Genomic DNA, 27,264 nt, shown 5'->3' on the forward strand with positions numbered 1-27,264 from the left:
TCTTGGGGTCCCCTGAAGTGGGGAAGGGAAAAGCTGATGCCAGGCTGAAGGGCAGGGATGGGACTGATGCCAGGCTACAGGACAATTACTAATGTATGGTCCTCTATTCCATAGGAGCCAACTTTTCAAAATTATTGGGGGTGCTAAGTCCAATGAAAATAACCCCTCCTTGGACACATACAAGGAATTTTCTCAATATTGGGGGTGCTCAAGCACCCACAGCACCCACAGAGTCGGCTCCAATGCTCTATTCTGTAATTGATGAGAGTTGGTATGTGCTCTGCATGTGACCAAGGTGAGAGATTCTGCTGGCATGTAGTTTGTGTCGGGTTGTACGAGTCTGACTTGTCTGACTTTTCCAATGGGAAGTGTATTGCTGTTTTGTATATGCACTGCTGCATTTATAAAAGTACTGTTATTGGTATTCGTGTTCAGAATTGGTGTTGAGATTTGCAACATAGGCTCTAAGAAGTTTCTTTGCAGGATTTAGTGTTACTTCACAAAGTACCTGACAGTTAAGGGATTTTGTATTGCTATTATTGAGGTGCTACCAGAATTTGAATACATCTTTCCTGTGTATTTATATTGCAAGATCCTGTCGTGTGTTGAGAGGTTTGCCCCTGTAGTATACTTATGTCTGGTAAATTTTAAGAGATGGGATAATGTAATTATATTTAAAAATATTGGTTTTTCTGTTATGTATGGTGGTTTACACTGATGCAGCTGTTAGGCAGACTACTTAAAAATCCATCATGAAGTGCACTCTAAGGCCTTATTTTGTAGTATCCCAAGAAACACTACTCATACCTATATACATAGTGCCCACCCATATTAACTCTGGGCCCACCCAAAATGTCAAGTCTGGCTACGCCACTGCTATATACAACTTTCTCAGTAGTTGATAGTGATAATTTACAATCTAGAAAACCTGTCTGCTCTTTATTTGAAGAAACATGGAGGCATATTTTCAAAGCTTTTAGACTTACAAAGTTCCATGGGTTACCACGGGGCTCATGTTTGAAAGAGAAAAATGTCTCAAGAGTGGCATGAAGCAGTATTTGGATGTTTTTCTCACAAAAATGTCCAAATCGGTATTTTCAAAACCTATTTTTTTAGACGTTGTTCTATGCTGTTCGTCTGCAGTGCATCCAAATGTCAAGAGGGTGTGTCATGGGCATGTTAAGGGTGGGATTTGGGCGTTCCTAAGACTTGAACATTTTTCAGCCATAGTGGAACAAAACAAAACCCTCCAGGACTAAAACTAAGATGTTTTGAGCTAGACCTGTTTTTATAACAAATATGGCATAAAAGGGTGCTCTAAATGACCAGATGACCATTGGAGGGAATCTGGGATGACCTCCCATTACTCCCCCAGTAGTCACTTACCCCCTTCCCACCCCCAAAAAACGTTACTTGCCAGTCTCAGATGTTATACTCAGGTCCATTAGAACTGCAACAAGGTCCCTGGAGTAGTCTAGTGGTAGGTGTAGTGCACTGTAAACAGGTGGACCCAGGCTCATACCTTTCCCTGTTATACTTGTAGTGGAAAACATGAGCCCTCCCAAACTCACACAAACCCTACTGTACCCACATAAAGGTTTCCCTTTCACCCATAAGGGCTATTGTAGTGGTGTACTGTTCAGGCGGTGGGTTTTGGGGGGCTCAGCAGACAAGATAAAGGAGCAATGGTGAGATGTACCACAAAGATCAACACATATGAACTCCTATACATATATCCAGAATTGCCTTACAGTATTTACTCGTCAAACTTCTATCATGTTTTATCGTTATCATGTTACCCAAGATCCTTCTGTTATATTAAATATATATCTTTGTATATATTTCCACTTTTCATGATATATTGTAAGCCACGTGAGCCTGCAAAGAGGTGGGAAAATGTGGGATACAAATGCAATAAATAAAATAAATGTGTACCTGGGAGCATTTATTTGAAATACACTGCAGTGCCCCTAGGATGCCACATTGCTCTCCTGGGATGTCTGGGGGACAACTCTACTAAAAAATGCTGGCCCCTCCTATATCCCAATGGCTTAGTCTTCTACGTTTTTCATTTGGATTGGGGGGGGGGGGGGTTGGGTTCAAAAATGATGAAAAAAAAGTACAAAGCACAAAACCTTGTTCGAAACAGTATTTTCAAAAAAAAAAGATAGACGTTTTCTTTTTTTCGAAAATGGCCTTCTTTCCTATTCGGATTTTGGACATTTTGTGCAAAACAGTCAAAGTCGGAGTTAGACGCCATATGAAAAATGCCCCTCTACATAAATGAGCCCCTAGTCTACTATGGTCTCTATTGCTGCCTTGTTATCGGGGTGCCCTATCTTCCCTGATTTGGTGATATCTTTTAAAGATACCTTATTCTGAGCCATGAGCTTTGGAGCGACTTTTGGCCTTCCTCCAATTTCTAGTTTAAAACCTGCTCTATCTCCTTTTTATATGTTGATTCTAGTAGCCCAGTTCCTCCCTCCTGTACCTGAATGTGCCACCTTGAGATACTACTAAAAATACCCATCCAGAACTCTCCTCCTTCAAATCTGTGCTGCCATCAACAGTAGCAGCCTTTCTAGAATCACTGTTTAGACTGTAGACCTGCTTTTTGAGCATGTAAATGGCAGCTAACCCTTCTAAATCACACCCATTATCTTTTTACTCTCTCTCTCAGAGGAGTTTCTAAATTGTCAATGCAAGGTAGCTAGCATATAAAACTCTTTATCCTTGTTATTACACAGGGGTCTTTTACAAAGGTGCTCTAGCGGTTTTAGGGCACGCTAATCAGCACGCGCTAAACGCTAGCAACGCCCATAGAAATATATAGGCGACTCTAACATTCAGCATGTGCTTATTTTTAGCGTGTGTTAAAAACGCTAGCGTGCCTTTGTAAAAGGACACCTCGGTTCCCTAATGAGCATGCTCAGTAAAAATAAGCACCAAAACTAAGTTTCCCAGCAGAAGGGTGGTACAGTGCTTTTGTGCTTGATCAAATGGGTGACCAATGAGTATGATCAATGAAATTTATCTTACATCAGTATTTCCTATAAAATAGATGATCGTTTAGCTCAGTGGTTCCCAAACCTGGTCATGGAGGCACTGGAGCAAGTCAGGTTTTCAGGATATCCACAATGAATATTCATGAGAGAGATCTGCATATACTTCCTCCACTGCATACAAATCTCTCTCATGAATATTCATTGTGGATATCCTGAAAATCTGACTGACCTGGGTGCCTCCAGGACCAGGTTTGGGAACCACTGGTTTAGCTCATACACTAAAAAGTGATCTGTGAGTGTGCAGAACCCAACAGACTTACTGAACATGTTTGGTACTAAAGGGCAATCTTTGTATATGCTCACTACATACATCTGATCTTGGACCAGCCAACGGCATTTTAAAATCTCACCTGTTCAACAATGAACAAACGAAAGCATAATTTTAAGGTGGGGTAAGCAAGTAAAGTTTAATTGGATTGAACATCAGAAAAAAAATTATGCCAAATCTTAATGTAAAAAAACATGAAAAAACTAGTGGAACCATGCCCGTTTCCTCAACAATGAAACGGGCCCTAGGAAGGCTGTGATGTAAGCTTTTTTTTCCTCTCTCCCCTGCCCTGCCCTCCCTTCCATGTCCAGCGATTCTTCCCTTCCCTCCCCTCCCATCCTCTCCAGGTCCAGCTATTCTCCTCTTCCCTGCCCTCCCATCCGTGTCCCATGATTCTTTCCTTTACTGTCCTCCCATCCCATCCATGTCCATCAATTCTCCTCTGCCCTGCCCTCCCCTTCCCTTCCCCTCCCTCCCCTCGATGTCCCGCGATTCTCTCCTCCCCTCGATTTGTACCTGAACGTTCTCTGGCTGTCTGGCGCTGGCTTCCGTTCCATTCGTAACATTGCTCCTGATGTCAGCTCACCTCCAGCGCTGGCTGACGTGACGTCAGGAGATGTTACGAACCCAGCCAGCCATGGAACATTGGAGGTGCAAATTATTATATAGGATAAGGGGTCACAAAACTGTCTTTTTCATACAAAGAGGGAGAAGAGGGCAGAGGACATTGTCAGCAGTAGTTTGAGTTGTTGCAGTGTGGTTGACGTCAGTATGTTGTAAGATACAGACATTCTATTTATGTATTTATTTATATTTATAAAATGCCTTCATGAAGAGATTCACCCAAAATGGTGTACAGCAGTTTGGAGAGCTCTCTCTGTGACGGTCTCTTCAACTGGGCATAACGTGCTGATGGGCAATGGCAGACCATTTGTAAGGACCTGGAGAAAAGAAACAGAGCACTGAAAGTACAGTGGAAAAAGGAATGACTGCAAATAGACTTATAAACATTAAATGCAAATGAGTACCAATTAGCATGCACAGATTTGGTCTGATATCTCATTAAGATATAATAAACACAAAAGCTTTCTAGTGGATTTATTTGGACCGATTTTCAAAAGTCCAGTATCTGTGGAACAGCAGTGGGATGAAAATCTGCTAACTACGCCACCACTGTCTGCATGGTGGAGGGGTAGAGTTAGGCGGAATGGGAGCAGCAACCCCAAACGATCCTTTCAGCAGCAATATTCAGCCATTAAATGGATAATTTTATGTTTAGCTTAATCCTGCTTAAAGGTAGGCCTACATTAAATACATAGTGACCGTGGTGGTCAGTGGCAACTTATAGTCAGCACTGCTGACTAGGGTGCTTTTTTTTAAGTGCTATTCATATTTAGATATGCATAAACCAGTAGTAATATATTCATGTTTAAAACTTGATTTTAGAAAGCTGAGATATACACATCTAAAACTCAAAAATGTGTATTTGGCAAGCAGGTGTATTTTGGGTGGGACTAGGGAGGCCTAGAAAATAAATGTGTGTTCACCATTTCAGAAGAGAAATGCACGTCTATATGCAAGCAAATTGGTTTTGGGATGTCAATGTTCCAGAAAAGGGCTGGTATTGAGCAGTGCTCCACTGGCAGGATTAGGGGAGGTGACCCTCCTTAATCCTGCAGTGGTTTATGTCCTCTCCCCGAGAGTAAAACCAGTAAGGGATACTGGGCTGTGTGACAGCATCAGGAAAAACATACCCATGTGTTTCAGGTCCATCACAGCAGTATACAGGTACCTGGAGCAGTTTTAGTGGGTGCAGTGCACTTCAGGCAGGCGGACCCAGGCCCACCCCCCCTACCTGTTACACTTGTGGTGGTAAATGTGAGCTCTCCAAAACCCACCATAAACCCACTGTACCCACATCTAGGTGCCCCTTTCACCCATAAGGTCTATGGTAGTGGTGTACAGTTGAGGGTAGTGGGTTTTGGGGGAGGGGGTTGGGGGGGCTCAGCACACAAGGTAAGGGAGCTATGTACCTGGGAACAATTTATGAAGTCCACTGCAGTGCCCCCTAGGGTGCCCGGTTGGTGTCCTGGCATGTCAGGGGGACCAGTGCACAACAAATGCTGGCTCCTCCCACGACCAAAAGGGCTTGCATTTGGTCGTTTCTGGGATGGGCGTCCTTGGTTTCCATTATCGCCAAAACTCAAACGACCGAGTCTAGGGATGACCATTTCTAGGAACAACCTAAATTTCAAGATTTGGGCATCCCCGACCATATTATTGAAACAAAAGATGGGCGTCCATTTTGTTTCGATAATACGGGTTTCCCTGCCCCTTCGCTGGGACGTTTTGCGAGGACGTCCTCAGCAAAACTTGGGCGTCCCTTTCTATTATGCCCCTCCATGTATTCTATAAACTGCACCTAACTTTAGGCAAGGTTTATAAAGTAGCAGTATACGCGGGATTTTTTGGCGCCAATTTTTTCAGCATCATATATAGAATCAATTTTTAATGTGTTTTATCCCTTTGCTATATATTGTTAATATTAAACTATTTCCCTTAATGTTTATTTGTATCTATTATTCTGTTATTGTATTTATTACCAGGGCTTTTTTTGAGGGGGTACTTGGGGGTACTGAGTACTGGCATCTTTTCCATTGTCTGCTAAAATTGACCCATGGTCCCCAAGTTTTAAAATGAAAGAGCTCAGGTTCTACACATCAATTCTGCCTTGTCATAGATTCTGTGACTGCTTGCGGGGGGCCTGGCTATTGTGGGGTGGGTCCCTTAATGATCACCCCACCCCTGAAGAATGATCTGGCATTTGAGTACCGGAACCATTTTTGCTAGAAAAAAATACACTGTTTATTACAGTCTACTATATATATCTGGGGATGCGCTGGCTGTCTTCTTCCCCGGTTGGTATGGTGTGGGTGATTTACACAGATAATAGTTCATTAGCACAAATAAATCAGTCAATGCAAACATCCTAAGTAAATCTTGATGGAAATTACAGGTCAGAGAGATACTTACTGAAGACGCTGTTGGTGCTTCAACCAGACATGATATGTTTGATGAAAGCTGGTGGGATAGAAAAGCACATAGCCATTCAGCATCATTACAAAATAGTGAAGGACAAGAACGTCTCTCCATCTTTCAACCCTTTGGTCATCATCTTGCGATTACCGCTGGTCAATATCTACCCCTCGTGTAACCCAATGGCATAATACAATCAACAAGGTAAAAAATAACGAGAGAGAAAAAACAAATTCCTCTAAAATATATCGATAGGAAAAAGGTAAAAGTGATTGTTGCACTCCTAACACTTTTAACTATTTGACTACACAAGAGGGAGAGGTCCGGTGACCTATATTTCTTTATTACTAATGTCCTCCCTCTCCCTCTCGTTTAGTCAAATAGCTAAAGTGTTGGGAGTACTGCAATCACTTTTACCTTTTTCCTTTTTTTGTATTGATAATATAATCAACAGCAGGAAATTAGCTCTTAGCCACGTGTGGAAGGCCATAGAGAATCTATCTAGTTGTCTATTGAAGAGAGGGAGATCCAGGTATGTCAAGTGCCATTAAACATGAACAGAATTATACCCTAAAATAAGTGCTTGATAGCCGGCGAAAGGGAGAATTCGGCTTCCCCTGGTTTCGACATCACTTTGAGCCCCGCAGCACGCACCCCTCCTCCCCAACCGATTGGCGCTAGCTCCTTCCTCTCAGAATCGACAGGGTCGCCCCAAGTGGGATTCATGGGCCCAGAAGAGCGTCGACAGGAGGTTCTTGTTACAGCAGAGGAAGGAGCGGAGGGCATTTTGCCCATAGAATCGCCACGGATAGAAGGTCGAGAGACTGAGGGAATGGGCGAGACTCGTGGGCATTTTTCTGAAAGGTATGAACTTCCAGCAGCATTAGTGGTCAAACCAAGAGAAGTAACACTGGATGCATTATGGGACTTGGTTTCAACCCTGGGACAAACTTTTATAGCACAGATTAATGAAGTTAAACCGAGAGTAAAATCTCTGGAAAATGACTTAAAAAAAAAAAAAAAAAGAGGAAGAAATTAAGGCTCTGAATGATAAAATTGGAAATATTGATCAAAGAATTGTGAATTGCGAAACAATGCAACCAGCAATGGTAAAAGACTTGACAAGCCTCAGGCAGAGAATGGAGATATTTGATAATTACACCAAAAATCATAACCTGAGATTTGTTAACTTTCCAAGAGTGTTAAATGTCGCTCCTCTTGAGATGCTGAAACGTTATTTACGTGATATTTTGAATATTCCTGACCAGAATCTGCCACCATTTTCACATGCATATTATATACCAGGGAAGGACTTAAATCCAATTACTGAAAATCCAATAGATGTTTCTCTCATGCTTGAGACTTCTGATACTGAGCTAGCAACGGCAGCCACTTTAGTGGTTGCGGTTGCCTTATTACCGGACAAAAATTGGATATTCCGTTTGTTTTTCCGTAATAAAGATAAACCTTTTTTAGGTTTTAAGATATTGCTTTTTCCTGATGTCTCTAAGGAGACAAGACGACGGAGGAAACAATTTTTGATCCTCAGGCCTGAAGTATTGCACTTGGGGGGTACCTTCTTTTTAAGATACCCCTGCAAGTGCATAATAAGACTTGGGGAAAAGAAATATATATTTACAGAACCTGCCCATCTGTCGGCGCTTCTAGCCTCAGTGAAAAATGGAAAAGCGTCATAGATAAATAAGACACTAACTTCACTTAACAGAGTTGTTTAATCCTGAATGTTTATCCTTCTTTATATTGTTCTCCATATTTTCTGAATTCTTGGATCTCATTTTATGGACTTGAGTGTTAATTTTCCCTAAAATGAATGTATTTCAATTCCTTTTTGTTTTATAAGTAATCTCCTAAGTAACAAACACTTTTCCAAGCAAGTTGTTTCTTGTAAAATTTCAAATGAATAATTAATAAATATAAATAAAAAAAAAAAAAATAAGTGCTTGATAGTTGCAACCCAGGACAGCATATTATGAATGAGATGGTACACAGCAAGCAAAGAAAAAAACTGATTGAACAGTAACCTGTTTTTAATTGTTGTATTGTACACCATTTTGCCATTGCCCACGAAGCGCAGTATATTAAAAAAAAACCAACAACAACATAAACCGTAAACTATCATAGCTGGCCGTGAGGTTCTGATGGCAGAAAATGTCTGTACATAAAGGTGTAACGAGATGGTACATATCATCCATTGGAAACATGGAAACATACCACAAAAAGCACTGGGATCATGAACCTACGAGAATTATGGAGAATAAAGAGGTTATAAACACTTGGGACATACCCATTCTGACCAAGAAAAAGCTGGATGCAAGGAAAATGGACGTAGTTATAAAGAGAAAAATACTAGAATCGTGTTGATCATATTTATTTATTGGGATTTATTAACCGCCTTTATGAAGAGATTCGCCCAAGGCAGTGTACAACAGATATAGCGGTGTCAGTCCAAAATGATTACTCTATGAATTGGGTAGAGCGGGAGAACAGTCTTCAAAAACCAGTACATGTAGTCAGAGACTAAGAAAACGTGACAGAAAGATACAGAAATATTTCTCTTTGTATTGGGAACCACAGACATGACTACAAATAATTCTCAAGCACACCTGGATAGATTGCTTATTCATGACACAAGGCAAATACTATGCAGAGCGTTAGCAGAAAATTTGAGAGACCGTCATGCTCTACATACCCTGGCTTAGGAGTGTGGTTCACTACTGTCATGGTATGAGCTAACCTAACTAATTAGAAGACATTGCCCCTAGAAGAAAGTCTAGGAAGTTCACTGTGACAAGGGAATTTTGAAGTGAACTGAGGCAGCCACCAAAAGGTGACCTCCTCTCAACTTACAGAACATGTAGAAGGGCATTTTTGATGTCTAAATCTGATTTTGAGCATTTTGGGAAAAACTTCCAAAAATCCATTAGCAAACATGACAATTTTTAAACCAGAAAAAAACATCCAACTTTCTGTTTTGAAAATGACCATTTGTTTGACATTTTTATACTCCGTGTGTCTATCTTTTAGCACCATTTTCAGGGGAAAAAACATCCAAGGGAAAAATCACAAAAACAAGCCTTTGGGTTGTATGAAGCGCTAGTACTCTTAGTAGACTGGCCACACAGACATCCCAGCAGAGCAATGAAGCACTGCAGTGGACTTCACATAAAAGGTCCCAGGTACATATCTCACCATTACAGCCTTGTATTGTATGGGGAGCTCTCCAAAATCCACCAAAAACCTACTGTACCCAACTGTACACCACTACAGTAGCCTTTATAGTAACATGAGTAACATAGTAGATGACGGCAGAGAAAGACCTGTACAGTCCATCCAGTCTGCCCAACAAGATAAACTCATATGTGCTACTTTATGTGTATACCTGACTTTGATTTGTATCTGCCATTTTCAGGGCACAGACTGTAGAAGTCTGCCCAGCACTAGCCCCGCCTCCCCCACCAGCTCTGCCACCCAATCTCCACTAAGCTTCTGAGGATCCATTCCTTCTGCACAGGATTCCTTTATGTTTATCCCACGCATGTTTGAATTCCGTTACCGTTTTCATCTCCACCACCTCCCGCGGGAGGGCATTCCAAGCATCCACCAGTCTCTCTGTGACATTTTTCTTGAGTCTGCCCCCCTTCAATCTTATTTCATGTCCTCTAGGTCTACCACTTTCCCATCTTTGGAAAAGGTTCGTTTATGCCTGCAGGTGTCACCTCTATGTAGGTTTTTGGTGAGTTTTAGAGGGCTTACACTATCCACCACAAATGAACCAGTTAGAGTGGGTTATGGGCCTGGGTCCCCCTTCTCTACAGTGCACTGCACTGACCACTAGGCTACTCCAGGGATCTGCTTACTGCTCTAATGGGACGGCCATAACATCTAAAGTTGTCACAGAGGCTGGTATGTACTGCTTCTTTCACATCTTTGGGGGTGGGAGGGGGACAGTGACCACTGAGGGAGCAAGGGGGGTTATGCCAATCCCTCCAGTGGTCATCTGGTCATTTAGGGCACCTTTTTGTGATGTAGTCACATTTTCGCTTTGTTCCATTATGGCATAAAAATGGCCAAATCCTGCCCCCAACACGTCTCCAGCATGCCTCCTTGTCATTTTCACACACTGCAGAGAAAAATGTCTCAAATCCGACTCTGAAAATCACAATTTGGATGTTTTTTGGAGAAAAATGTGCAAATTTGAGATGTTTTTCTCTTTTGAAAATGAGCCCCTTGTTGATTCCCACCCCCAAAGATGTGAAAGTATGGTGTTGCAATGAAAACTATTAGGAAAAGGTCTGAATTATTTATTTATTGCATTTGTATCGCACATTTTCCCACTGTAAGGCAGGTTCAATGTGGCTTACATATTGCTAAAAAGGCGGTTACAAAATTTAAATTTGTAGAAGTCTAGTACATAATACAGAAGTACAATAAACGCTTAGGTTGATATATTAGCATATTGTGAGAGAGGTTAATATTGTTTTCCATTTCTGAACTTTTATGATGTATGATGGTGTGGGATTAGGCAGATCCAGGGGGGAAAGACTTCTTGAAAAGATGTGTTTCAGGTTTTTTTCTGAATTGTAGGTAGTTTTCTGTGAGTTTCAGGTCTTTGGGTAGTGAGTTCCAAAGTTGTGTGCCTATAAACGAGAGGCTGGCGGCATGTGAAGATTTGTATTTTATACCTTTGCAATCGGGGTAGTGAAGGGTTAGGTAGGTTCTTGCTGTTCTAGTCACGTTTCATTGGTAGATCGATAAGTTCCGTCATGTAATCTGGTGTGAGTCCGTAGATGATTCTGTGGACTATTGTGCATGTTTTGAAAGCATTTGAAAACATATGTGAAAGCATCAAAGCATTTCTCCCTTTCTCTGCCAATGGGAAGACCTTGGACAACATGACCCTTGATCTGTCTGGAACAGTTTATTTGGCCAAGACCCAGTGCAATTTCATCCCATCTGTCAGATTAATTGAAAATGTGAACAACTGAAGGCACCTAGTTTAGGCAAGTGACCGGAGGAAGAGGAGGTCTGAACTAGTGTGCAGAGCATGAGATGGGCAGTTCAGGTACTTTAACTAAAGACTTATGAAGCATAGCTGTGATTCCTTCACCAACAGAGCTTGTCCAAATATAATAACTCTCATTGGGTAATTTTAATAACAACGTTGTTGCTGCTCCTTCTTTCTACTCTTTGGAATCTATTCTCTGGTCATTATTGCTTCTTCCACTATAATCTAAAAGAACATCACCTAGGGTCGGGCCAGCACTGGAGAGTCCAAGTATGGTGTTGCATTTACAATTGGGCATTTAATTTTATTTTTGGTATTGAACAAAAAAAAAGGGGGGGGGGATTGGGGATCATGATTCAAAAGGCAGCAAGAAGGAGCCTTAGTACAAATTTCAATGCATGCCGTATGGCAATATTTCCAAATTCCTTCACCTCTCTGTGCCTCCCCAAAGTACCTCCCAAGTTTGAAAACTAAAACAGTCTAATGACCCTCAATGGCCCAGTTTCACGTTGAGCTATGTCAAGCCATTCAAAACTTTTTAGTGGGGATTCACACACAAGGATAAAACCCGTAATACATGTGGAGGGGCATAATCGAACGGCGCCGGCGAAATAGATCGCCGGCAATCTATTTTGGCAGCAGCGCAACAGCTGGCTGTAACCGTATTATTGAAAAAGATGGCTGGCCATCTTTTGTTTCGATAATATGGTTCAAACCGGCCAAATGCCTTGAATTTAGCCGGGTTTGACATGACCATTTTTGTTTTTCAGCGATAATGGAAGCTAAAAGCGGCCATCTCAACCCCGGCTACATCCAAGGCATTTGGTCATGGGAGGAGCCAGCATTTGTAGTGCACTGGTCCCCCTGACATGCCAGGACACCAACCGGGCACCCTATGGGGCACTTCAAAAAATTTTTAAAAATACACAAATAGCTCCCAGGTGCATAGCTCCCTTACCTTGGGTGCTGAGTCCCCCAAACCCACTCCCCACAACTCTACACTACTACCATAGCCCTTATGGGTGAAGGGGGGGCACCTACATGTGGGTACAGTGGGTTTGGAGGGCTCAACACTTAGTACCACAAGTGTAACAGGTAGGGGGGGCGATTGACCTGGGTCTGCCTGCCTGAAGTGCACTGCACCCATTAAAAACTGCTCCAGGGACTTGCATACTACAGTCAGGGAGCTGGGTATGACATTTGAGGCTGGCATACAGGCTGGCAAAAAAGGTTTTTATTTTTATTTTTTTAGTGTGGGAGGGGGTTGGTGACCACTGGGGGAGTATTGGGAGGTCATCCCCCATTCTCTCCGGTGGTCATCTGGTGAGTTGGGGCACCTTTTTGAGGCTTGGTCGTGAAAATAAAAGGACCAAGTAAACCCAGCAAAATACTGATTAACGCTGCTTTTTTTCCATTATCTGCGAAAGCCTGCCATCGTAGCCACGCCCATGCCCGCCCATGTCTCGCCTTCGCTACGCCGCCGACACGCCCCTTGAACTTTCGCTGGCTCAGCGACGGTAAAGCGGCGATGGTGTCAAAAAAGCAGCTTTCGATTATACCAATTTCGCTGCTTTTGAGAGATCGCCGACCATCTCCCGATTTATGTCGGAAGATGCCCGGCGATCACTTTCAAAAATAAGCCTGATAGACACCAGTTTGCTCTGATAATCATCTCTCATAATATCAAACCAGTGCTAAAAATGCATAAGAAAATGCCCACGTCATGGTCCACCCTCTTGTATTGCAACCCATCAGTCCAACAGATCACTGAAATCTAGCCCACTTTCACTTTGTAGGTCCAGTTTCAGATCTTGTCCTGTAAGCTGGAATTTCATCTGCAAACCCCAAAGGCTGGCATAACTGTTTTATTGCACAAGAAAAGGAAATCTGATACCTTCATAGTTGATGCAACCATTGGCATCTTCCTGACCAGACATTAGTTGTTCTACTTCAGCTTCTGTCATTTTCTCTCCTAGGAGGATAAGCAAAGTGATTATCTCACAACTTCCATAAGTTAGTGAATGTTCCTAAGGAGATGATGCTAATGAGTTAGAATTCAGCTACATTACAGATTTTAAACGCATTGATTTGACCTGACCCAGTTTAAAAGTGCTTATATTTGGTTCACAGATGGGCTTTTGAGTTCCTCTCCCGTTCTCACCAAGTGTGACGAGCACATGGCGCAGTTCAGCACCCATGACAGTTCCATTGCTCTCCTTGTCAAAAACGCGCAGTCCTTCTACAAAGTCTTCAAAAGTGCCTTGGTCCTTGGACCTGGAGATATGTTGAAGCATGGGGAGAAAGGTTTCAAAGTCCAGTAACTTGGAATTCAATTCTGCCGGCAAGCACAGAGAAAGGAAGAATAAGGCAAGAAAGCAGTGAGTCAACATAAGCAATGTACAACTTCAAGTCATAAGGATGAAGCGTTCAAGGATCTGGCTACTACAAGATAAAATCAACAGGCCTAGGATTTGAGGATGATGAGTGGTTTTTTTGTTTATCAATAGAAATCAAACAAAATAAAACATGGAAAAGAAAATAAGATGATACCTTTTTTATTGGACATAACTTAATACATTTCTTGATTAGCTTTCGAAGGTTGCCCTTCTTCATCAGATCGGAAATGAAGAAGGGCAACCTTCGAAAGCTAATCAAGAAATGTATTAAGTTATGTCCAATAAAAAGGTATCATCTTATTTTCTTTTCCATGTTTTATTTTGTTTGATTTCTATTGATAACCTTAAGAGTGGACTAACACGGCTACCACACTCCTCTACTATAAACCATAAAATTCTAATGCTTTGTCACTCTCTTATCTGTCATACATCTCCCTGTGTCTTTCATCCACACAGCTATGCCTGTTTCTCAACTAACCTACCACTCCCTTTTCCTGTGAGACTATCATTGGAATGCCTCTGTGTTTCACTTTATATTCTGATATTTGTCAACATTTGCTTATTTCCGATCTGAGGAAGAAGGGCAACCTTCGAAAGCTAATCAAGAAATGTATTAAGTCATGTCCAATAAAAAAGGTATCATCTTATTTTCTTTTCCATGTTTTATTTTGTTTGATTTCTATTGATAACCTTAAGAGTGGACTAACATGGCTACCACACTCCTCTACTTTTTTTGTTTAGGAATTTTTTTTCCTTAATACTGAGTACTTTTGTACTATTGGTTTGTTACGCGTTTCTATAACAGGAAATATCCTTAACAATAGTTTTTCTTGAGATTTTGTTGTAAAATTATAAATATAAACTATAAAAATGAACAGGGCTGATATTCAGTGGGAGTTAACCATACAGGAGAGGCTCCTAACTGGTTATCTCCAGCTGATCGGGTATTCCATGGATTTCCAGTGGCACATAACCAGATAGTACCATTGAAAATCCAGGGAGACTGCAGCTGCACTATCCAGTTCTCCTATGTTAACTGTTAGCTATCTGGGTACCACCATGAAACATCAGCAGTACGGGTAACCCCGGCAGGCTGTTGGCTGCCCAGATTTTAAGTACTGGTTCCTATAGCTATGTTTTGTCAACTAGGAAAGCAGAACTAGAAATCCCATGATACAATAGCACAGGCATGAAAATGAGTTATGCTAACCTAGGTTCTGATCCACTCTTATGCAGCATCACCCAACAACAGCGGTAACTCGGTAAGTGGGGAGGGGACACTATGAGCTCATAGTCTTTGGAGTGATGTTGAGTATGGTTTAATCCAGCATCCCCCATCATGTAGAATAGGTGTGAGAATCCTTGAAGGGATATGGAAAAGATTCGTTCTTGATAAAGTTTAAATAATATATGAACGTTTTCACTTTCCTATCAGAGAAGTTGTATTGTTCCATTAGAATTCAATTTCCTTGTCTGCTACTCTCACTTGACCCTCAGTTTGCTAGGGTCACTCTGTGGGTCTATTAATGAATAGCAGGGGGAGGGTTTCTTACTCTTTAGTTTCTTTGGAGTGGAGGAGTAGCCTAGTGGTTAGTGCAGTGGACTTTGATCCTGAGGAACTGAGTTCAATTCCCACTGCAGCTCCTTGTGACTCTGGGCAAGTCACTTAACCCTCCATTGCCCCTGGTACAAAATAAGTACCTGAATATATGTAAACCGCTTTGAATGTAGTTGCAAAAACCTCAGAAAGGTGGTATATCAAGTCCCATTTCCCTTTCCCTTATGACATCACAATATCAGAAGTGAGCCAAGCCATTGTGACATCACTGATGAGGTTGGCTCTTATTGGTGGAATGAGTGGAGGAGTAGCCTAGTGGTTAGTGCAGTGGACTTTGATCCTGGGGAACTGAGTTTGATTCCCACTGCAGCTCCTTGTGACTCTGGGCAAGTCACTTAACCCTCCATTGCCCCTGGTACAAATAAGTACCTGAATATACTATGTAAACCGCTTTGAATGTAGTTGCAAAAACCTCAGAACGGTGGTATATCATTTCACTTCCCTTCCCCTTCTTTATTTTTTTCCTATTTTCGTATCCATCTTCCTATGGATTTACTAATATCTTCGTCCTCCCCTCCTTATTGTGGACTGAGATGAAGATATTATTTTCTTCATTTCAATTATTTGATTGTTGTTTTGTTATGAATTTCTTATCGAGATTTTCTCTTGATGTATTATTTGAAATGCAATTTAAAAAAAAAAGAATTACATTTTCTCCATGTTATTTATGGCCATTTATGCATGTGCCCGTGAAAGATCGCAAGTTTAATGCTTTTGTTACGTGTAGGAGTAGTCTAGTGTTTAGAGCAACAGGATGACAACCAAGGAAGCCCAGTTCAAATTCCACTGCTGCTCGTCATGATCTTGGGCAATTCGCTTAACCCTCCATTGCCTCAGGTACAAACTTACTCTCCTGTTTACTAAGCTGCGTTAGTGGTTGCCATGCCTAATGCCGAAACAGCCCATTCACACTAGCGCGGCTTAGTAACAGGGGGATTAGATCGAAAGCCTTTCAGGGACAGGGAATACCTAGCATACCTGTATGTAACTCACCGTGAGCTAAATCCAAAATTACTATCCATTAATATACACATTAGATAACACAGGTCCAACACAAGCTATTTGTATGTAATTTGAAGCCTAAAACGGAAGGAAAAAAACCCCAAAAAACCAACCAACCCTGCTTCTCAGGAGTGGTACTAGTTTACTGCAGAGAGAGAGAGAGAGAGAGAGAGAGTTGGTTTTCCTCTTGCCAACAGTTTTGTCAAATTAAGATGCTGCAGCCTACGCTTTGATCTGTCTGCCAAATCATATACTCCACTCTGAAGAGCACAGTAGCAGCTGCAATGTTTTGATTTTAGTGCTGCAGACAGCAGTAGGGAAACCAGCTGTCTCCTACTACTGAAAATCCCAGAAGCATTTTGGAGAGATGAATAGGGTTTTGGAGAAGGGCAAACGTCCCTTCAGATATTGTGAATCTTGGGCTCAGAAGGCCCAATCATTGTTTGGGTGGTTAGGGAAAAGTAGCAGGTGAGTTTCCCATGCTTACTGACTCTTTCACTATGGGCCAGCTATAACCTGAGCTTTCTAATGTGACCGCACTACCCAGGCTGTGATGTTTTTAATGCAACCATGGCAATATTGTCATGCTTTGTACATCAAAGGGTATTTCATTTCACCAGGTTCATTTTAATGCAACTTAAGTCTCCTCCTGAGATACCTGCTTTTTTCCTCAATGTTTTAAATAGAACTAGATAAACAGAAGCAATGCGATGAGCATGACAGCTGGTAAAATTTGCTTTTATTTTCATCTGTCTGGAGAAGACATCAGTATTCACTTGAGCGTGGCCAAGATTGAAATGTGGTGACAGGAATTCGGAATGTATGAGTCATTTATATCTTAATCAAAGACTTAGGACACTCCCAGTCCTTTTTCTATGCCAGCTATTGCATGACTTATCACCCAGCCAAGTTTCCATGTCAAGCATCCAAGGGGATAAAGTGGGACCAAAGAGCATTAAAGGGGCTTTTGCTAAAGCACCCCTGGCCATTGAGATAATAGGCACAGAATGGAAAGATGTATCTTCAATGGATACAGTGCTCAAAATGGAAATGGAAATGGGGAGGGAGGAAAAGATCATGCAAATATTGCAGCTATAGGTACCAGCTGTATCTCTGGTTTAGTAAGGAGCTGTTAGCCTGAAGTGTCATCAAAAGTGATTTTGGGGTTTGATGTGCTAGTCCAGGATTTTTATCATTTTGATTTGAATAAAAAACATAAAAGATGAAAGAGGATCACCAACTTGTTTCTCTTAATTTTCAAGGCAAAAAGGTTGGCTTTTAGAAACCAGGGTCGGTCTAAGCAATTGCGGGGCCCTATGCAGACCAGGCCCACCTAGACCTGCCCTTGTTGACAAGATGCGTTTTAAAATGTTTTATTTATGAAATTTCAAATAAAGACAAAGCAAGCAAAACTTGTATAGAAAAACTAATTCAAATAAGCACAATGCTATCATAAGAAACCTATCTAGCCCATTATATGGGCTGAAGCCAGTAGGCCAGAGCTTGCCACCATTTTCACTCACCCAAAACAATAGCAAATGCTATTGAAAACAATAGCAAAAGATTATTAGAATGAGGAACTGCCTATGCTTGGTCCATCTGTAAAAAGTCAAAAGCTGTTCCAATTGGATAGACAATGCTTTAAAAGATGGAGGACAAAATATATATTTTTTTGTACTTGACAGCTTTTCATTTATTTGAAAGCTTCCCATATATAAATATCATGAAATAAAAATTGAATATCACTAAAACAGCTTGAAAAATATTGTAGCTGGTAGAAACAGCAGTTATAAACTCTGTATTTTGGCCAGATTCAGTGAGGATATCCTTTTTCCTGATGGGTTCATCTTAACAGCTGTTGTAATTTGCCTTAGGAAGCCTGGTATTATAAAGATGGACTACACTGAAATTAAATGGAAGTAAAATTAAACTCACTTTTCATTAGGGCACATGAAATCACATCTTCACTTCACACAGGTCTCCTCAATCTAACCTCCTTGGGCTCCTCCACCTCCCGTGGCCCACTCCCACTTCAAAACCACAGCCAGCCCACCTGGTCCATCCAGTGGTTTTGAAGTGGGGGCGGGCCACGGGAGGTGGAGGAGCCCAAGGAGGTTAGATTGAGGAGACTACTACTACTACTATTTAGCATTTCTATAGCGCTACAAGGCGTACGCAGTGCTGCACAAACATAGAAGACAGTCCCTGCTCAAAGAGCTTACAATCTAATAGACCTGTGTGAAGTGAAGATGTGATTTCATGTGCCCGCCCCACCTCCTCCCCCAGGTGCAAACCCATGGCTCCTTCCCGCAGCAGTTCTCACTCAGTACCAAAAAGAAAAAGAGCTGCCAGTATAGAGCCACATGCTGCAACACTCACAGGCTCATCGCCAGGCTCTGCGGAACGGCAACAGGAAGTGTGTCACAGGGGGAGGTTGCGGCATCTACTTTTGAGGAATTGGAGCCAGAGTGGTTTGGGATTACCTGACTACAGACTTTACAACCAAGTGTGCCTACTGCGCCACGTGGGTGATTGGTTACTGGGTAGGTCACGTTTTACACCTTTGACTCTGGAGCAAGCATTTTTTGACCCGTACGATTGCCATTCCTTGCTTCATTGTACATCTGCTCAGCTTCCGCCTCAGCTCAAGCATTATATTCTCTTGGGACCTCTCTTGAGAGGTATGGAAGGTCTTGGTTACTACTTTTTTGCTATTTGTGGAAATCCCGATTTTGACCCAGGGGTGGATAATCCAATATTTCAAACCTGGGAGTCCCGTGGTATTTTACATCTGGAACATGTTCTAATGCTAGAGGCCACCCTCCTGCCTTTTGAGGACATACATAGTAACATAGTAGATGACGGCAGAAAAAGACCTGCATGGTCTATCCAGTCTGCCCAAGACAAACTCATATGTGTATACCTTACCTTGAATTTGTACCTGTCCTTTTCAGGGCACAGACCATATAAGTCTGCCCAGCAGTATTTCCCGCCTCCCAACCACTAGTCCCTCCTCCCATCACCTTCACCTTCAGCAACGAGCTGGGATCCAGTGGGATAATCGCTATGGGTATTGCCAACTACGCCACTATGTCCTCTCACTACCAATTATTTCGTTGGGCCGAGGGACGGGTGCCACTTTGAAAGATTTATTTCAGTCACTTTCTAGGGAGGGGATCTCTGTCTCTAGACTGCACCATGCACTGTGTTCCCAGAGGGTAGGGAGAGATCTGTCCAATCTTCGGACTCGATGGGCAGTGGATTTGGAGCAAGACTTGGAAGCCTAGGGTCCACGGGTAAACATTCGGACTATCCCCCATTTGGTGATAGGGGCATGGCTCCAGGAATGCTACTTTTGAGTGCTACACCGTGCTTATTTAAGTGCAGTTGTTTCATGCATGTGGAGCACAGTCACCTCTCTGTGTCAAATGTGGTGGAGCTGCTGGCACCTTGGGGCATTCTTTTTGGATATGTCCCAGGATCCAAACGTTCTGGTCAACTGTTGTGTACATGGTCTCTGGTCTGGGTGAGGCTGCTCTTGGCTCAATGAAGCAATTACTTTTGGATGTACAAGAGGCTTATCGGAATGGGACTAAGGGGCAAATTCTTCTGCTCACAAATGTGTTTTACAGTACTGGACCTCAGTAGAGGCTTCATCAGTGTGGCATTGGTGGAATCAAGTCTACTTATTAGCCACCTGGGAGGTGAGTACCGCATGTGGCTCCCTGGAGAAGAAAAAACTGTTTCTGTCTGTATAGACTGTACTGTTTATTTACATACATTGAGTTCTAGGGGATGAAGATTACTGTTAAATTTGTTATAGCTTAGGAAACAGTGTGTGTGTGGGGGGGGGGGGGGATTGTGTAATACTCAGAAACATGAGTTTTTGGGAGGGGGAAAGAAGTTATTTGGGTTTTGGGGAGCAGAGGGGAAAAAGAGGGGGGTTACCATGTGAGGTATTTGTTTTCCTTCTCCTTTCTATGTGGGGCTAGAGATATCAAGAGTACAGGCCTCGGACCTGGAGTTTTCTTTCCATCCTCGCTGTTCTAGCATTTGGGATTTGGGGATGGACAGTTGTTGAAAGGGGGGGAGGATTTGATGGCTGATTTGATTTACTGGGGGTATGGCAGCTTGGAATGTTTTCTTCTTTGGTTTTCTATGGTTGCTGTATTTAATCCATGCTTTGTATTACTTTTCAAGAAGTCATCAATAAAAATTGTTAAACTCTAAACAAAATCAAGAAAATAAACAGAATTGAATAGAAATGTTTTCCTCATCTACATCTAGGAAGCGAACAAAACTAATATCCAAGAAAGAAAAAATATCTCTAGATATCTCTGCTGCACGTCTCATATTCCGCCAGAACCGATATACTCATATCACCCCTCTCCTCAGGTCACTTCACTGGCTTCCGACCAGATACCGCATTCAATTCAAGCTTCTCCTTCTTACCTACAAATGCACTCAGTCTGCTGCCCCTCACTATCTTTCTACCCTCATCTCCCCTTACGTTCCCGCCCGTAACTTCCGTTCACAGGATAAATCCCTCCTCTCAGTACCCTTCTCCACCACCGCCAACTCCAGGCTCCGCTCATTCTGCCTCGCCTCACCCTATGCTTGGAACAACCTTCCTGAACCCTTACGCCAAGCCCCCTCCCTGCCCGTCTTCAAGTCTTTGCTTAAAGCCCACCTCTTCAATGCTGCATTCGGCACCTAACCCTTACCGTTCAGTGAATCCAGACTGCCCCAATTTGACTGCCCCTATCGGACCGACCGTTCACTTGTCTATTAGATTGTAAGCTCTTTGAGCAGGGACTGTCTCTCTTTGTTAAATTGTACAGCGCTGCGTAACCCTAGTAGCACTCTAGAAATGTTAAGTAGTAGTAGTAGTAGTAGATAGATAATATACATCACAATGAGCAGATAATGAATCCTAATATACATCTGCTTCTAATGAACTCAACCCAAAAGAAAGAGAATTAAACAATTTCTCCTTGAAGCACAGGTTTATCTACAAGAAACAATTCCAAATGGGAAGGGTCAACAAAAATATATCTATTATTCCCATAGGTAATCAGGCTTTTACATGGAAATGTAAGGAAAAAAGTAGCTCCAACAGCCAAATCTCTAGTTTTCAGCTGTCGGAATTGCTTCCTACAGAGCTGCGTTTGTCTGGCTACATCGGGGAATACGTAGATCTGCTGACCACAAAAAGGGATATAATTTCAAAATTGCATTTTTCTCAAACTTCAGAACAAAATTTAACTAGTAAGGTAGCACATTTAGTGGCCCTTTTACTAAGCCTACCGTGCGCTAAAAGGCACTAGCACGGGATGCGCTTAGGCGTCCTATGGTAGTTCTGGGATTGGGCTGTCGTTAACCATGCACTAGAAAATAGGTTTTACTTTTTAAGATGGGGGCGTGTTTGGAGGCGGAGAGTAAGTGTGCCCTGAGTTAATTGGGTGTTGTGAGTATGCTGCCTGATTAACGCGGGGTTAGCACATGAACCCTTAGCACTTAGTAAATAGGGCTCATGCGCTAATGGCAGCATGCTAATTAGGAAATTAGTGCATGGCCATCAATGGAGAAATAGAAATTATGGCCATTTTACAGCCACGCTAAAAGTGGCCCAGCGCATGGGAAAGCCCCGTGCTTCTGATACCGCAGGCTGCTTTTTAGCACAGCTTAGTAAAAAGGTCCCGCAGTAATTAAGTCTTTTGAGATGACTCCAAAAGTTTAATGTGGGAGCCTTCAACTATAATATTCTGGTAATTCCCACTCAAACTATATTAGCCTATATTATTGATCCTCAATAGAACATCTTCTTCAATGCAACATACTCATCAGTACTTTAAAGGATAGACATGCTCTTCAACTTTATGATTTTTGGTGACCTCAGCGGTGCCAATTAGAGCAATGGGGAATGAGGTCATGATCCGAAAGTGGTATTTAAATGCAACACTAAGACACAGTCGCCATCTTGGATGGGGTTTCCCATAAGAATAGGCTGAGCTGGCGCTATAGACGGCTAAGGGTAAGATGGCTTTAAGTGGATGTTTGCTGTTTGGGAATGATAAGGGAGGATTCTCCTACAGTGAATTATATATATTTTTGTAGGGGACAGTCTTTGAGGCAGCCCGTAGAGGCGAAACATGCATGTCGAACACAGTACCCCCTTGTCTAGCAACATTGCAGATGAGAACTAATTGATATATAGTAGTCTTTGAATGCCATTTAAACAGTATATATATAAAATTATCAATCGGGTGTACCATATATCCTGTAGAAAAATAGGTTTATCTTGAATAAATGTACCTTCTTGAATAAAATCAGAAGAAATCTGAACTGCCGTTGGATTAGGAGCCCTATCAAAGCTTCCTACTACCCCAGAAGTCCAGAATGTCCTTCCTGAACTCCAGAAATAAAGATACTAGCAGTGTCCTCTCCAGGCATGCTAGTTTCAGAAAGCAAAGTCATCATACTAGGTTGAAGAGACGAAGTTTGCTCTGGAGAAGAAAAGGAGGCGGCTGTAGGAGAAAGGGCACTCACTGGTTCCGATGTCGGCAGTGTTGAAAACACTCTTATGTGGTGGTCCATAGGGCCACGAACAGATGGAACTCCTGTTTTTCCTCCACTTTTACTCTGCCCCTTCCTTTCTTTCCTCATAATAGCTGGAGATAGTCCCCTGATCCCTCAAAGGGGCCCGAGCCCATGGAAAGACCATGATTTTATGCAGCCTCAAGCCCCAAACAACCAAGGGAAGTCTGCAGCAGTGCCTGCCTAACTGCTGCAAAGCAGAAACACTCAGACACTAGTCAGATGTCAGCTCCCCATGTAAGGGTTTTGTAACCTTTCCTTTCCTCATAAATTGCTGGATGGTTCAGACAGTTCTGGTAAAGGAGGTGGGGAGTGATTATGGCCATCTAACATCAATAACAATCCCATCTCGGCTCCTTTGGCCTCTCATAAAGAAGCAGAGGAATGACTTATTTATTGCCAGAACTTACCTTCTGGTTTGGGCTTTCCCAGAACCTTCATAACTTCGGCGTTTGTTGGATTTTGCCCCAGAGCTCGTAGAACATCACCACACTGGCCGTAGGTAATCTTCATCTCTCCAGTGGGTGTTTTGTCAAACAAACTGAAGGCCTCTTTGAACTCTGTAGAAAAGATAGGCAATGAATGAATCCCTGGCTTAATATGTCTCTTTAGCCCTAAATCCATTTCAGTTTTCCCCCAATTTGAATGAACATTTTCTGAATCGTCTTCTCTTTTTTGTGGTTTGTTTCTCAGTTTGCTAATTCATACAGTGGCCAACAGAGTCAAAGATACGGAAGGTGTCAGCCATGTTTCCACATTCCACTTCTCCCACGCTCGCCTCCTAGGTTCCATTCTCTCAGTGCTAGAATTGCTTCCAATTGCTTGTAAGTCAACAAGTGAAAACTTACCTTCAATCTGGTCAGCGCTGAACTCGATCTGAGGAAGAAAAAGAAAAGAGGGGGATCACCTCATGTTGCTTTCACTGGTTCAATAATGTAACAAAGAGAGGGAACTGAGTACAAACAAAGTCCAACCAAAAAAAAACAGCTCAAAGGGCCTTTAAAAACAAAAGGGACACAGTTCCTTACATTTAAAAAAAACCTTTAATAATGAGATTTGGCTGAAGAGAGACCCAACATGGGCTGTTTCAGTGCTACCGCACCTGCGTCAGGGGTCACACCAATGACGAGGAGGCTTTAACATACAAATTCATCAGATGTTCTGAATTTGTATGTTAAAGCCTCCTCGTCAGTGGTGTGACCCCTGACGCAGGTGCAGTAGCACTGAAACAGCCCATGTCGGGTCTCTCTTCAGCCAAATCTCATTATTAAAGGGTTTTTTTTTAATGTAAGAAATGTGTCCCTTTTGTTTTTAAAGGCCCTTTGTGCTTTCACTGGTTCACTCATCACTGAACAATGAGCAGTGCAGAACTGGCCCCCCATTCCTCCACTACTAGAATATAACACTTTAACAGTAGTTTAATCTGCATATGACTAATACCTATCAAATTTGGTCTTTAGAGTGCTTTTCTTACACACTCATGTCAATTTTATGGACTATAAATAGTGATCCAGAATTGGCTTACAACCACCTCCCCCCCCCCCCCAAAAAAAAAAGTCTGAAAATGCCCAGCTCAGACTGCAACTTCCTTCTTCTCCTCGATAGACACCCCATCCCTCAGATCATGATCAATAAAACATCAACCCTCTGATAATTTTAATAAATGATATAAACTTCCTTCCAAGTTCTCAAAAAGCAGAATGGAAATTGGGGGGGGGGGGGGGGAGAACTCAGGGTAGAGACTGAAAAACACATTATACTCCTGGGCTCTGCTGGAACTGCTGTAATGAAAGTTAATTCTCTGATAAAAGAAAAGTCTCAGCCTTTCATATTTATAGCAGTAAATCTTTACCCGAAAAATATATTTAAAACATGGGCCATGACAGCTGCTATCACTGAATGTTTGGTACATCAGGAGCTCTGGCAGTCACAACATACAGATCAGCATATGGCAAGCTGAAGTGAGCACTGTGAGGATTAAAATAAACATTGAACTGTACAATCTTCTCCAGTTTTCTCCAGAACCAATCCAGCTGCTAGAACTGTACTGGCTGTGTGGCATGGGAAGAGAAACCCCCACAAGGTGCAATGGGTGGGTTAATTTAAGAATGCATGCATGGAGTGGAGGAGTAGTCTAGTGGTTAGTGCAGCAGACTTTGATCCTGGGGAACTGGATTTGATTCCCACTGCAGCTCCTTGTGACTCTGGGCATTGCCCCAGATACAAATTAAGTACCTGAATATATGTAAACCGCTTTGAATGTAGTTGCAAAAACCTCAGAAAGGCGGTATATCAAGTCCCATTTCCCTTTCCCTATTTGAGATTCCACATGGAATATTGCTAGTGGAGGAGTAGTCTAGTGGTTAGTGCAGAGGACTTTAATCCTGGGGAACTGAGTTTGATTCCCACTGCAGCTCCTTGTGACTCTGGGCAAGTCACTTAACCCTCCATTGCCCCTGGTACAAAATAAGTACCTGAATATATGTAAACCGCTTTGAATGTAGTTGCAAAAACCTCAGAAAGGTGGGATGTCAAGTCCCAGTTCCCTTTCCCTGTTTGAGATTCTACATGGAATGTTAATGTTGCTATTCCACTAGCAACATTCCATGTAGAAGTCTGCCCTTGCAGATCAGCAACGCGGCTGCGTAGACTTCTGTTTCTGTAAGAAACAGAAGCCTGCGCGGCTGCGTTGCTGATCTGCAAGGGCAGACTTCTACATGGAATGTTGCTAGTGGAGGAGTAGCCTAGTGGTTAGTGCAGTGGACTTTGATCCTGGGGAACTGAATTCAATTCCCGCTCCTTGTGACCTTGGGCAAGTCACTTAACCCTCCACTACCCCAGGTACCAAAACTTAGATTGTGAGCCCTCTAGGGACAGAGAAAGTACTTGCATATAATGTGTGTAGCACTGTGTACGTCTAGTAGAACTATATAAATGGTTAGTGGTAGCATGCTGATTTTGATTTACTACCACTGAAGGAAGACAACACAGAAAAGCATCTTGCTTTCATCATTTTAAGATGGGTGGTGGTCAGGTGCTAGTATTGCATAGTGCTGTCGGCGTACATAGCATTGCACAAACAAATGACACCAAGGTCTCTGCCCCTATAGAAATTCCATCAACCTGATTATCAAAAATCAGTTTGGCTTTTAAGGCATCATTCAAGCTATCCTTTGAAATATCAGAGAGCACCAAGGTCCACTTGTCCTAACCACTCCAATTGCAGCAGAAATTGCCCCAGATTATCCCAGTGCAGCATCGTTCCTGACAAAGGCAACCCAAGCAACATATTCTCAAATTATCAGATGGTCTGGAAGCTAGCAGCTGGGAGGTGGGGAATGCCTGGCAGTCTTCCTGCCAAAATGACACGGTCAATGGGTTAAAAAGATTATGCAGACTGCATCAGGAATGCACTATTAATAGCCCGGTGGTGAGGCCTGGCTGACTTACATGGGAGTTTTATCAGGGAATTCTGTGGAAAAGTTCATGCCTCATTCTTAACCATGTATCATGTGCCGTGCTTGCCATAGTTAGGCATTGAAAGTGGCAAGTTTTGGCTCAGCATGTAGGATTCCTTTATATGGCTAACCAAAAATTGGATTTGTCAAATTTTAAAAGAAATTGGCTGTTTCTTTTGCAAATAATATTCAAATGTTTTCCAAGTATTTCTGCTGAAAACACTAAACTTGAAAAAATATTCACTTCTTTTCCAGCATCCTTGATTCCATTCCATAGCAGATAATGTATGTTTCATGAAAACTCAGTCCATGTGCAAAGTCCCTGCTGTTCTATAACAGGGGTTTCCTTGGACACTCATTCTGCCTACAAAATCCCTGAACATGTATACCTTGGAGGAAAGGAGAAACAGGGGTGAGACGATACAGATGTTCAAATATTCGAAAGGTATTAATCCGCAAACAAACATTTTCCAGAGATGGGAAGGCGGTAGAACTAGAGGACATGAATTGAGGTTGAAGGAGGACAGACTCAGGAGTGGTGTAGCTAGGTGGGGTCACGGGCTCCTGGCCCCCCCCAAAATTTCTTCTGGGCCCATGGTTTTGCTGGCAGGGGTCCCCAACCCCCACCAGCTGAAGCCTTCATCCAGTGTCGGTCTCCAGCGCCGCCGTATTGCCTGCCCTGCTGTCTCTTCCTCTCACGTCTGGCTCGTTCATTGTAGTGAAACTGAGCACGCTCAATTTCACTAAAAGGAGCATGCAGGACATGAAGAGAAGAGAGAGCAGGGCATTCACCACAGT

The 27,264-nt window shown here is 42.4% G+C and overlaps 1 protein-coding gene across 1 annotated transcript in view; it reads right to left on the bottom strand.

The window, feature by feature from the left end:
- Positions 1-3,942: 3,942 nt before the first annotated feature.
- MYL4 (myosin light chain 4) overlaps positions 3,943-27,264 on the bottom strand; it is a 29,175-nt gene continuing 5,853 nt past the window's right edge. The window contains exons 2-7 of the mRNA XM_030221056.1: positions 23,857-23,884; positions 23,419-23,568; positions 13,557-13,730; positions 13,290-13,367; positions 6,367-6,414; positions 3,943-4,274 (exon numbers count right to left, since the gene is read on the bottom strand). Coding sequence (XP_030076916.1) covers positions 6,386-6,414; positions 13,290-13,367; positions 13,557-13,730; positions 23,419-23,568; positions 23,857-23,884 — 459 coding nt within the window. The 3' untranslated portion in view covers positions 3,943-4,274; positions 6,367-6,385. The remainder of the gene's footprint in view (positions 4,275-6,366; positions 6,415-13,289; positions 13,368-13,556; positions 13,731-23,418; positions 23,569-23,856; positions 23,885-27,264) is intronic.

Source organism: Microcaecilia unicolor, chromosome 12 (assembly GCF_901765095.1).
Source record: "Microcaecilia unicolor chromosome 12, aMicUni1.1, whole genome shotgun sequence".
Taxonomy (NCBI): Eukaryota; Metazoa; Chordata; class Amphibia; order Gymnophiona; family Siphonopidae; genus Microcaecilia; species Microcaecilia unicolor.